General features: G+C 40.6%; 1 protein-coding gene across 1 annotated transcript; it reads right to left on the bottom strand.

The window, feature by feature from the left end:
* Positions 1 to 1,949: 1,949 nt before the first annotated feature.
* LOC140339391 (tumor protein p63-regulated gene 1-like protein) lies at positions 1,950 to 11,446 on the bottom strand. The gene is made up of 5 exons (XM_072424090.1): positions 10,419 to 11,446; positions 8,183 to 8,274; positions 6,866 to 7,042; positions 5,407 to 5,563; positions 1,950 to 2,497 (listed from the first exon to the last, which is right to left on the bottom strand). The coding sequence occupies exons 1-5, from the start codon at positions 10,572 to 10,574 to the stop codon at positions 2,303 to 2,305; spliced, it is 777 nt and encodes a 258-aa protein (XP_072280191.1). The 5' UTR covers positions 10,575 to 11,446; the 3' UTR covers positions 1,950 to 2,302.
* Positions 11,447 to 11,969: the final 523 nt, after the last annotated feature.

Genomic DNA, 11,969 nt, shown 5'->3' on the forward strand with positions numbered 1-11,969 from the left:
TATTTATTGAACTCTTTCTGTTGTCTTTCTCTATCATTTCTTGGACTCCCTCTTGTGCAACCCAATAGAGGGAGTCTAAGAAATTTCAGAGAAAGACAAAGGATGGAGTACAATGATGTATAGAGAGATGATAAAATGATAGAATGATACAATGGCCCTGATTTAATAAAGCTCTCTAAGTCTGGAGAGAATACACTTTCATAAGTAAAGCTGGGTGATCCAGAAAACCTGGAATGGATTTCTTCAAAGTCATTTTCTATTTGCTAGCAAATGTTTTGAATCCTGGACCAGATTACAGGTTTGCTGGATCATCCCTTTATCCCTTATGTATCATCACTTTATCATTCTATCATTTCATGGAATCAATCTTCTCTCTTTCTAGTACAATTCTTGGGATCTCTCCACCCATTATTTCTCTTTGATGTACCAGACTTTCTCTCTGGACTTGAGGTCCCTTACAGACTTGTGGTTGAAAATCAGCTGCAGAGTTTGACAACCACTTGGTGTACAGTTGAGATGCAGTTCTTCCATTTGGCCAAAATGGTGCACAAATGGTTCCGGACTGAATAGGCGTTGTGTTTGTCTTTGAACCTTCAGTAGAATGCTGTGGTCAGCCACAGGTCTGAAATGACCCTTAGAATACCCTTTTATCTCTGTGTTTATATCACTTTCTCCCTATCATTTCTTGGACTTTTCCCATTATTTCTCCATCAATTCATGGGATCACTCATTTCTCTCTTTCTATCATTTCTTGGGCTTTCCTTATTATTTATCTAATATTTCACGGGTCATCTCTCTCCTTCCATCAATCCTTAGACTTATTGCTCCATTGTTTATTGGATATCATTTCTCTCTTTCAGTTATTTTTTGGACTTCCCCTTTCATCTCTGTGTTTATATTGCTTTGTCTCTATCATTTCATGGGTTCTATCATCTCTCTCTTTTTATCATTTCTTGGATTTCCCCCATTAATTATATATTATTTCATGGATCATCTCTACCATTTCCTGGACTTATTTCTCCATTATTATTCCCTTTTATTATTTCCTGTATTTCTCTGTTTATATTCATTTTTCTCTATCATTTCCTGGATATCCTTATTATTTTTAATATTCAGTATTTATAAAGCGCCAACATATTACGCAGCACTGTACAAAATCCAGGGTCATGTCACTAGCTGTCCCTCAAAGGGGCTTACAATCTAATGTCCCTACCATAGTCATATGTCTCAATTTTTTTTTTTTTTAGATATTCTGTTACAACAATCTCCAAACCCCTTAATTAACACGCAAACTCCATGTAGAGAGTGTCCTGGCCAAGATTTGAACCTGGGACCTAGCGCTGCAAAGGCCAGAGTGCTAACCTCTAAGCCACCATTCTCCATTATTTCATGGGCTCTATCGTCTCTCTCTTTCTATCATTGCTTGGACTTTCCCCATTATTTATCTAATACTTCATGGATCATTTCTCTTTTTCTATCATTTCTTGGAATTTCCCTCATACCTATCTCTTAAATCACTTTATCATTTCTTAGACTTTTTTAATCTCTCGTGCCTCCCTCTCTGTCTCATTTCATTGACATATCTTTCTCCCTTGCAATCTCTTTTCTTTTCTCCCTTTATATTGTTATCTCTAGTTTTTGGGATTCACCCATTATCTCTTTCTTATTATGTGAATTTCCAATTTCTATTATATAATACAATAGATCATATTTTGGACTTCCCTGAATATACAGAATCTGTTTTAGCTTTCTCTATCATCTATTTAATTTCCCTTTTATCTCCTCATCTCTCTGCCTCTCTTCCTCACATCTATGTAAGTACATATTTAGGAGTTGTACATTGAGTGATTATCCTTCCCTCAGAGACCGTAATGAATGATTCACAATATGAGTTCCTCCACAGCAACAATAAAACAGGATTTCACGTAAGAATGAGACAAGACATCCAGTTGTTCTTTCCATAGTGATCTTTATTGCTCACATAATATAATGTTACCATGCAACTTCATTTTCTGCAAATAAATATATATTTAAAATGTTATAAAAGAACGATCCTTTGCCCACACAAACCATTTAAAAGTCAAGTTAAATTTATTTTTCTTCACTTAAGATGTTGATTGTAGTTAAGTATTTAAAAAAAAATAAAAAAAAATATATATTCTAAAAAATAAATGTATTTAAGTTGGTGGATATGATTGTGCTGACTGTTGTACTTTGAGATAAAAGTTTTCTTCTATGATGTCTACTTGGATATATTTCGTGGTAATATTTACAAATGGCACAAATGGTGAAAGATGATCATTCAAAATCCAAATCCCCACCTTGGCTTAGCATAACCCAACTGGACCTTGCTGTTGAGTAAAGAGACCAGCCCTATGGATGTATCAATCTGGACAGGCCTTTGGAGAATGATTGGGCCATTGGCACGCCCAGGGAGAGGACTACGTTCATGTGCCAGCTTCACCATCTCAGTCAGCTTTTCCATGAATTGCTCGAGCTGGGAAAGTAAAGAATAACAGTGCATTAGAGTTAAAGTATAAATGCAAGAGAGTCATTGAGGGTTTCAAGAGGCTGTTGATCCTTGGGTGCCCAGACTTTATTTAGCAGAGTCAAAATGTGTCCTCCAACCTGACAATAACACTTTGAATTGTTTTTTTTTAAACTGATCTCAAATCAAACATCAAAATCCGACAAAAGTAGGTCACCTTCACTCACTAGCCTGTGTTTGGACAGTTAGGCAGGATCAGATCTGCTTTGGGGTCCTGCGCGGCTCCCCATGGTTGGCACCTCTGCCAGCTGTTCTGTCTCTCGTTCCTAAAGGACCAACGTCTGCACATTTGAGAGCTGGTAGCAGTGCTAGTAGCGTAATAGTACCACTCATTGATTCTCCATGGTGCTGCCACCAGGAGCAATTACCATTTGTGTCTCACCTAAGCCATTAATTTCCTGGTATGAAGGAGTGGTAAACGCACCACAACCTCATGGCCATGGATGACATGGCCTAAAAGGGTGGCATCAGTCTTATAAGATCAGCGTACTGTTATATGTTTTTTTTTGTTAGAACACCTTCATACAGCACACCTTAGTGGTTTTTACTACTTCCCTTTCCCTTCCTGATCTTGGATTTTCTTTTGGGGGACCTTAATATTTACTCCAGAAGTTTCACTGTTATATGGTAACCCCACCACCACTACCATCTCAACTGCTATACAAATTACTATGGTCATATTACTATGGGCCTATCTTTGGCCTAAATCCATCAGTGGCTCACCAACAGGCCTTTGGAATTCGTTATTGCCAAACACTTGTTCCAAACACAAACCTCCCAAATGGGTCAGAGAATCAAACCTAAGACTTTACCATTAAATTTTATTCAAAACTAAAATAAAAGATAGAAATATTGTATTTATTGCTGGAGTTCTTCTTGTGTCTAGTGGTTGGGAACTAGATCAACGTTGGAGTTCCCAAGAAATATAAAAGCCAACGGGTATTTCAGCAAGCCTGTATCTTAGTTTCAATTTTCGATAAATCGTCTCTTCAAATGCCAACAAAAATATTTTTTACAATTATTTCTTCTCTTCTATGCCTGCAGCCCTGGTGGTAAGGAACCATCTTTCTTTTTGAACAATGATATTGCCAGCTATGTCATTCCCCTCCCGGCTGAATATCCTGGTAATTGACTTAGAGAAGGCTGTGAGGATAATAACACAGAAGCTTTCTTGGATAAATTTCCAGTGTGATATAAAGGTAATTTGTAACACCGACCAGGCTCTGTAAACCGATCGATCCACAGCTGTGAATGATAGTGGCATGCTACCACAAAGGGGATTTTGTAACAAAGGCCTGACAAGCAATGCAGATTATTTGTCGGACACCACAATCAATAGCAATTAATGTTGACTGTGGCTGGATGAAGGATGCCGTAATGGCTCCACACATGCTAACAGAATGTTGTTCTTTTGTGTAAAAAGTTAGAGAGAGTTAATAAAGATGCCCTATGAACGTATTACTAAATATCTGTATCTTGGTTGAGAGATAGGCTGAGATCACACCATGGGCATTGTGTTTCATGCAATTCATGCATTCTAGAGGAACCCCAAGGCCATCTGACAAGTGGGTCACGGCTCTGTTCAGTGCACCCACTGAAGAAGGACCCCGCTGGCGGGTGCACCGGCCAGTGCCGTGGACCATATCTCCCAGAGACATCACCAGTTCAGGGCGTTGGGCGGGTTATGTTTCCGGACACAGGCTCAGACCTGCTTTGTGAAAGTGGATGGATTCTGGCATCATGACGTCACTCTGGGGAAAAGTTTCTTCCCCTTTGAGTGACACCCAGCTCCCCCAGCATGTGTGGCTCAGAGTCTGTGCATTTAGTGGTCCGTGATGTGCAAAAGGTGGGGGACCACTGGTCTAGAGGGATTGAGTGCCCAAGACACAGCAGTAATGTCATCCACACATCCCAGGGCCCAGGTACGTTATTCTTTAACCTTCCTAGCGGTAACCCCGAGTGTGACTCCAGGGTAGAAAAAAGTTGCTGAAAGCGGTAACCCCGAGTCACACTCGGGGTAGGTAAACCTATGGGAAGTAATACTAAATACAGCCTTACCACATCCACCAGCATCCCGCGCCGTCCACTGCCGCCATCCATGTCTTCTTCCTCTGGCGTCTTCTGCACACGATGAGTCACAGTGACGTAGGTGCGTGTGTACGTTGCCGGTGGGGCGGGAAATTCAAAATCCATTTGTATTGCATTCAATAAAAAATACCTGTATTGAATGGAATACATTGGATTTATACATGTAAAAGCAGTACATTGTATTTCATGAACATTTCTTTTACAGAATAATAAACTAGTATGAGTATAATATTTATTTATTTTTTTAAATTAAAAAAAAATTTTTTTTTAAATTTAAAAAAATATATATATTTTTGAATTGATTCAGTTTATTATTTTTACATGATTTTGTGTTTTAAACTTTATTATACTCATACTAATATATTATACTGTAAAATAAATTTTCATGAAAAACAATGTACCTCTTTTAGACATATAAAACCGGAAAGAAATTAACCGCTAGGAAGGTTAACTTATATTTGATTACTACATTTTCTAAACGTAGCCAAGCGGATCTTCTATTTGCATACTTTATTTCTAGGAGGAAGCCAAATACCTTGCCATTGTATTGGGGCTGCATTGGGCAAAGCTGTCCAACGCAGCTTAAAGCTGCTGGTATTAATGAGCTTTAAAACATCACTATGGTATAATATATATAATGCAAATACTCTGAAAATGTGTCGACATGCACCAAATCTGTGTGGTCCTATTTTGCTTGGCCTGTAAAAGAGAAAACACATCTGGAAGGCTCATACATATTAAAATCCCCTAAAGTTTTGTGCTGTCTTTACCTGGCACATATCTCGAATGTCTTCTTGGGTGGCCACCCCTGGGTGTTGGATCAGGTTAATATATGACAGGTCCTCTGTCCATGGATTCCACCATGACATTAAAGACGGAGGTGCCCGGAGTTTGTCCCACTTCACCTGGACAGCATTGCCCTCTCTCCTGGAGTGAACAAACACAACAAATAATGATTTTAAATTAGACAGGTAGTGTGGTCTTTTGGTGACAGTTTGGAGCAAGTCATTTTCTGCCTCAGCAAAACTATACCTTGTGCACAAAGAATTATTGATGAGTTTTGTAAAGATTGGCTTGTATGGCACCGTAATTTCAATGCTATGCAACACCTCAGAATTGGAATGCTAACTGTGAGCCAGATCGTGCCTAAATATGTACCTGATCTCACAAGTTCTCTTTTCATTGATTGGACCCAAAAGTCTCAGAAACACACCAGAAACTTGTGCAAGTCTTTTCAGAAGAATAGAGGTTATAATATGTGCAAAAGGGGAAGGCAAATCCATATCATTGCCCATGGCTTTGGAATGAGATGTCTAACAAGCTCATTTAGGTGTGATGGGCAGTTATTCATAAACTGTTGGCAACATAGTATAGTGATTACAACAATATTTAATTATCAGTTGTGGCAAATTACTTTTGGCCTTCAAGGTTTTGGTGGATCCCATAGACTTGAGATCATGCAACAAAAAAGTTCATATTAACCAAGGGTTATTATAGGTTTTTAAGTACCTCCAGAGGGAACCCACAATACTCCAATTACCTCCTGGTGGAAATCCAATTCGAGACACATCGCTGAACTGTTTTAAAAAGTAGTTTGAACATCAGTCTACGCAAGCCGAGGCCAAGACTGCAAGGCTTTTACTCCCGCACACAATAGGCCTAGGTCTTTAGCTTGTAGAGCAGAGCTCCTAAACCAGGGTTCCTCCAGAGTTTGCTAGGAGTTCCTTGAGCAATAAGCAATTTGTGCCTCTCAGGTCCGTTTTAAGTGACACCAACGATGTTTTTGGTTATCTAGAAGGGTGACATTCTTCCTAATCTCCAGCAATGTAAGTTGCTTCCCAATTACCACCACACTAATATATTGTGAGCTGTTGATATATTAATTACAGTAAGGGTTCCCTGGTGACCTGAAGGTTTTTAAAGGGTTCTCCCATCATAAAAAGAGAAACACAGATGTAGAGTGCCATTGTCAGCAAGCTTTGTAAAAAGCCACGTACCCTTTCTTGATACTAATAACACCCTTTACCTCTGGATAAGAGTGCTTTATACAGCTTTTTATAGTGTATACAGTTAGCAGGCTACAGACTTTTAGTGGATTGGAATCATACCATTTAAACTCGGGATTGGACAATGTCACGATAAAAGCAGCTACAGAGGTAAGTGAGGGTTGGCTTGTTCTTCATAGTTTGGGCACTGGTGGCCCTTGTTTTGGTTTTGTTTTGTACTTACTTGTTAAGCGCCATCTTGGAGTAGGACAGAGGTCCCCATATCACTGTGTCAATGTAATTCAGAGGGATGCGAAATATACGGCAGCTGCCCATCTCTAGGAAGTTATAGTAGCAGATCAGAAGGGAGCGCTCACATAGGAAGGCAAGGACTTCACGTTCTGTACCCCAGTGGCTCATCCTGTAACAGACAGAAGATCAACGAGATAAACAAAAGACCACAAAAATACTGTTGCACTTATCTTTCCACTTACTACATACAGAAGAAGGGTCATCGTGGGTTAGTAGCTGCCCATGCCAAGACCTAGCCAATGGTATCCTTAAGCCTTTTGCCATAAGTCTGATACAAATGGAGTTATTATAGAGTTAAGGTAGCTTGGTTTTGGAGTCAGGGGGTATAGACGGTGCCTTTTGTGTGCAGTTTTGATGAATGATTTCTGGCAGACACAGTAGTCCATTGTCCATCTTAGCTACATATTTTTTTCCAGAGCACTGGAGCTTATTTATTCTTTATGACTTGGGAAAACGTCCATAATTACACAATATATGTTCTTTGAAGTACTATTCAGTATAAATAGCAATGCACATTTATTATTTATTATATATGTAACCCACTTATCAACACATGCACAGATGTGCAACTATGGCCCCTGGGGCCCTTAGTAATGTGGAACATGGGCATCCTGGGCTATTACACAATGGGTCCGATTTATTAAAGCTCTTCAAAGCTGGAGATGATACACGTTTATCAGTGAAGCTGGGTGACCCAAGTCATTTCAGCGAAGCTGGGTGACCCAAGTCACAAACGTTTTGAATCCTGGACCAGATCCATTCCAGGTTTGCTGGATCATCCAGCTTCACTGATGAAAGTGTATTCTCTCCAGCCTTGGAGACCTTTAATAAATCAAGCCCAATATGTCTACCCCAAACTCCAGATCTGAACTGAAGCATTCAGATTAAAGTTGAGATATAATCTGATCATGGCTTGTAAAAGGGGCAGTAGGGTGCTCGGTCAAGAGCTCCACAAGCAAGTGAGAGAAGATAGATTATCTCAGGTGAACCCTGGTGAACCAGCAAACATGGAAAATATTTGCTTCAGGATTAAAAACATTTACCAATTATTAGCAAATTATTTTTAGGAAATCCATGCTAGGTTTATTGGGTCACTCATGATTGTTTATCTTCTTCAGTCTTGGAGAGCTTTTATTATTTAGACCCCTTATGTCCCACTTGTTCTCCTTTATCAATCCTATTCATGGCACAGATACAACAGGGCTATAATGTTTGATGATACTCAAATTTACAAAAACCCAATACTTACTGAGCCAGGATCCAGGAGCTATGAACCTGCCCATCCTCATCTTCAGAGAAGAATCTGCTAACATTCTGCACCGCCTGCTGTACAACTGAAGGCTAAAAGGAGACAAAATAAGACATCACAATATTGGGGGTTTGGTATCCCATGGGCACAGAAAAAAAATCAGTGTGTAGATTACAACACCTAAAAGCTTTGCTTCAGGCACAAACTAATGCATTCGTGTCAACAGTGATAAAAATGTGTTTAAATGCAACTAATGAAATCACCGGCATCGGATTCAATCTCAGACCTTTGTAAGATCCTTAAGGCAGGAAAGGAAAGGGTGGGTCAAGGAGCCAATTACATGAGCTGTATAGAAATTCACTATTACAAAACATGCTGATAGGAGGAGATGATAAATGCGTTTAATGGCCATCTGCTAAACCTCATTGTCCAATCACAGGCTTGGGACAACCTAATTGTATGGCTTAACCACTAGAGAGAAATATTTAGGTCACCATCCTGGCTCTGCTGTGTGGCTGGAGTTCAGCCTTCCCCTAGGGGGACAGCAGTTGTGCATGGTAAATGGCATCCAGTGTTGTCATATGGGCCTTGATAAGAGTACATTGATAAGAGTCCATTGTTCAGTGTAAGCTCTGACAAGCATTGGCTTGGAACCTAATTAGGGGTTGCCAAGTGAGTTCTTGCCAGGGTTGAACAAGGTGTAAAGGAAGGCTATGTCATGGACAATGCAAAGATTTATTTGAAGACATCAGCAGATACTATATACTGGAAATAGCAATAGGCCGATGGACTTACAATGGTTCAACTGTCTTCTGTAACCCCTGTTGGAAACTCTGGATCAGGGTTAGGGGCTCCTTGAGCAATGAGAAGTTTGTGCCTCTCAGGTCAGTATAAGTGACACCAATGATCTTTTTGGCTATCTGTGAGGTGACATTCTTCCCAATGGCCAGCAATGTAAGAGGGATTCTTCCTACTGACTACCACACTAATATACTGTGAGCTATGGATATAGTAATTATAGCAGAGGTTCCCCGAAGACTTGAAAATTAGTTCAAGGGGTACCTTTATCCCTAAAAGGTTGAGAAACACTGCTCCAGATTGTTATTTTAGATAGGCTTATCACAGGATATGGACAAAAGTTTGTTGGCACCTAATCATCACACCTACCGTATATGAGCTTGTTGGACATCCCGTTCTAAAACCATGGACCTTTGTATGGAGTTGACTTCCCACCACCACCAACATCTTCAATACGTTTGGGGCTATACCATCCTCCACTCTTCAGGAAATGTTTGCAGGACCATTTACTGGAAACACCTAAATGTAATCATTTGAAGGGGGTCTACATTATTGTGACCATATATGTAGGTGTGATGGTCAGGTGCCCCATACATGTAGCCATTGAGTGTATATCAGATGGGTTGTTGAAGTGCTTGGATCTTTATATTAGAAAGGGTAATTATGTCTCATCCATGGAGACTTTGGCCTTCTGGTGAATTGTTGTATAATGTATGTAATAATGTATACAAAACAGACTCCACATAGTGGCAACAACACTGGGATATAAAAACATGGTGGTTAGTTCTGGTTACAGATATCCACCTGTAGGTTTTGTAGGTCCTAATAGCTTTCAGCACTGTCTATGGTTGTGACTTATCTATGCAATATACAAACCAAACGAAAAACAGCACAGATTGCCATTCACAAGGGCCACACATGGCAAACTATGTTACTCTAGCACACTTGACTGATTCCACCTGCACAATTATCACCCCTTTCAGTTGGTTGTTCTACAACTTTAGGTAATTGAAAGCAGTAATGGGTTTACTTTGTTTTCCCAATTACTAGTCAACTGTACCCAGGGGCAGTCATAGGAAGGAGCAATAATGGCCCCAGGCTCACCGCAGACAACAGGAAACCTCAGCAGGGGGCCCGAGTAAACTTGGCTGGGCAGCCCCAAGTCAGTTTTGGATGGGGGCCTACTGTTGGCTACGTCCACTACTGACTGTACCAATCACCAGACAAAAACAAAAAATATAGTTTCATGTTAATTGAGCAATAAATACCCATCAACATCCCCTGCACCCCCTGGCCCCAGAGGAGGATAAAACGTTATCACAACTTGTACATTTTGAGGCTTGGTGTCCCCTCTAAACTCTGCTGCCCCAAGAAGAGACCCAAGTGTGCCAGTAAGGCAAGAACATCCCCTTATGATGGCCCCATTCAGCAGGCTTACCCTGAATATAAAATACTCCTCAGGGGGGTTGCTTTTCTTTGTTTCAGGGTTGATGTATTGAGGGGTAAAAGATGCCCTGGGCTCCATGGTGTACATAGGGTGTGATGGTAGTTGGGGGTCCTTGGTGTCAGTGACTGATGAGGTTTCTGAAGACATGATGGGTCTTCTGATCTTGTTGACTGACCCAAAAATTCCACAGGTATTTGTCCTCTCCTGTTCTGTGGTTTATACCTTGTTTGGCCAGACTCTTTGCTTTTTTCCAGAGTGCTTTCACTTATATTCAATCATAGGCTTTCACCCATCCGTATTGTCCGTTCCTGAGAGTTGCAATATCTTGTTCCTAATTGTTGTCTCAGTCTTGGTGTCCCTTGATATTTGTTTGCTCTGTGCTCCTTCTTCCAGCATACAGCTGTCTCTTCTCACATTGACTGTCTTGTGTACATTGTAGTCTCTGTTCCCTTGGTCAACCTCTTTTGCACAGTTGATGTCTCTGCTGCTGTTCTATTGTTGACCTGCTCTCACTTTTCTACTGCTTGTAATGTACCTGTTATTTTCTCTTTTTGCACTCTCTTCTTGTTACTCTCTTATTTACTCCCAAATCAATCCGCTGTTTAAGTTCGCTGTCTCTTTTTTCTCCTCTTCCTTTGGCACTCTCTTGAGTTAGCTAGCAGTCTCTTTTCTTCTCTGTGTTGGTTACTCTCCTCTATGTGCTTGATGTTCCATATCTCTGCTCTGTTTGAGTTATTCCTTTGTTTACTAGCTGTTCTTTTACTTAAGCACCGTCCTATATCTGCTAGCTGTCTTTTTCCTCCTCTCCACGCTTGGCACTCTTTTCTTTCCGTTATCTCCTTCTACCTCCTTTTCATACCTGCTGTCTCTTTCCTCCTCTGCATTCAGCACTCTCCTGCACAGGCTTGCTGTCTCTTCCTCTGTGTCTGACAGGGGAAGCAGGAAATGATTGTAAGAAATGAAACTGGTTTATCCAGTACTGGTCATTCTCTGGTGTTTGCAATCTGTCTCTTAGAGACCTCACCCCCTGCTCGCATTCAATGCTCCATAAACGAGGAGCCATGTAATTGCAAACTATACATTTAATACACTCAGGAAAAAAACTTTTCAGCTACAAAACCAGTAGCTGGATGACGGCCAAAGCTTGGTTAGTGCACAGGGCCCTGGAGATAAGCACATTGATCCTCAAATGTCAACATTAAAGCCGTGTTAACACATTGGAACACTGCAAAAACGCTTTACAAAGACGTCATAACCAAAAACATCTGTGCACACTGAAGCCTTGTAAAGACGCCCCATAATTGTCGCCTGGAGCGATCATTTCAGGTGACAGTTTTTGTACAGAGGAGCTGACGGAGACATCCCGTTGTGACTACAATAGTCCTTGTGCTTAGTACACACTGTCGCTTGAAACGTTCTTGATTGATCGCGTGACAGTTTAGGAACAATGGCTGTACAAATACACCGCTTGGTTTTCTGTTAAGCAGCTCATTCTGTTCTTTGGAGAAGGGAAGGGGAGGACGGGGAGCGAGCTGACGGTTG

The sequence above is a fragment of the Pyxicephalus adspersus genome, chromosome 10 (assembly GCF_032062135.1).
Source record: "Pyxicephalus adspersus chromosome 10, UCB_Pads_2.0, whole genome shotgun sequence".
Lineage (NCBI taxonomy): Eukaryota > Metazoa > Chordata > Amphibia > Anura > Pyxicephalidae > Pyxicephalus > Pyxicephalus adspersus.

Excerpts from the sequence above, each read along its gene's own strand:
- LOC140339391 (XM_072424090.1), bottom strand. The coding sequence starts at position 10,574 with ATGTCTTCAGAAACCTCATCAGTCACTGACACCAAGGACCCCCAACTA. Across the intron at positions 7,043-8,182 it reads AGCTCCTGGATCCTGGCTCA|GATGAGCCACTGGGGTACAG; the intron begins GTAAGTATTGGG and ends TGTCTGTTACAG. Across the intron at positions 2,498-5,406 it reads ACATTCGAGATATGTGCCAG|CTCGAGCAATTCATGGAAAA; the intron begins GTAAAGACAGCA and ends TTACTTTCCCAG.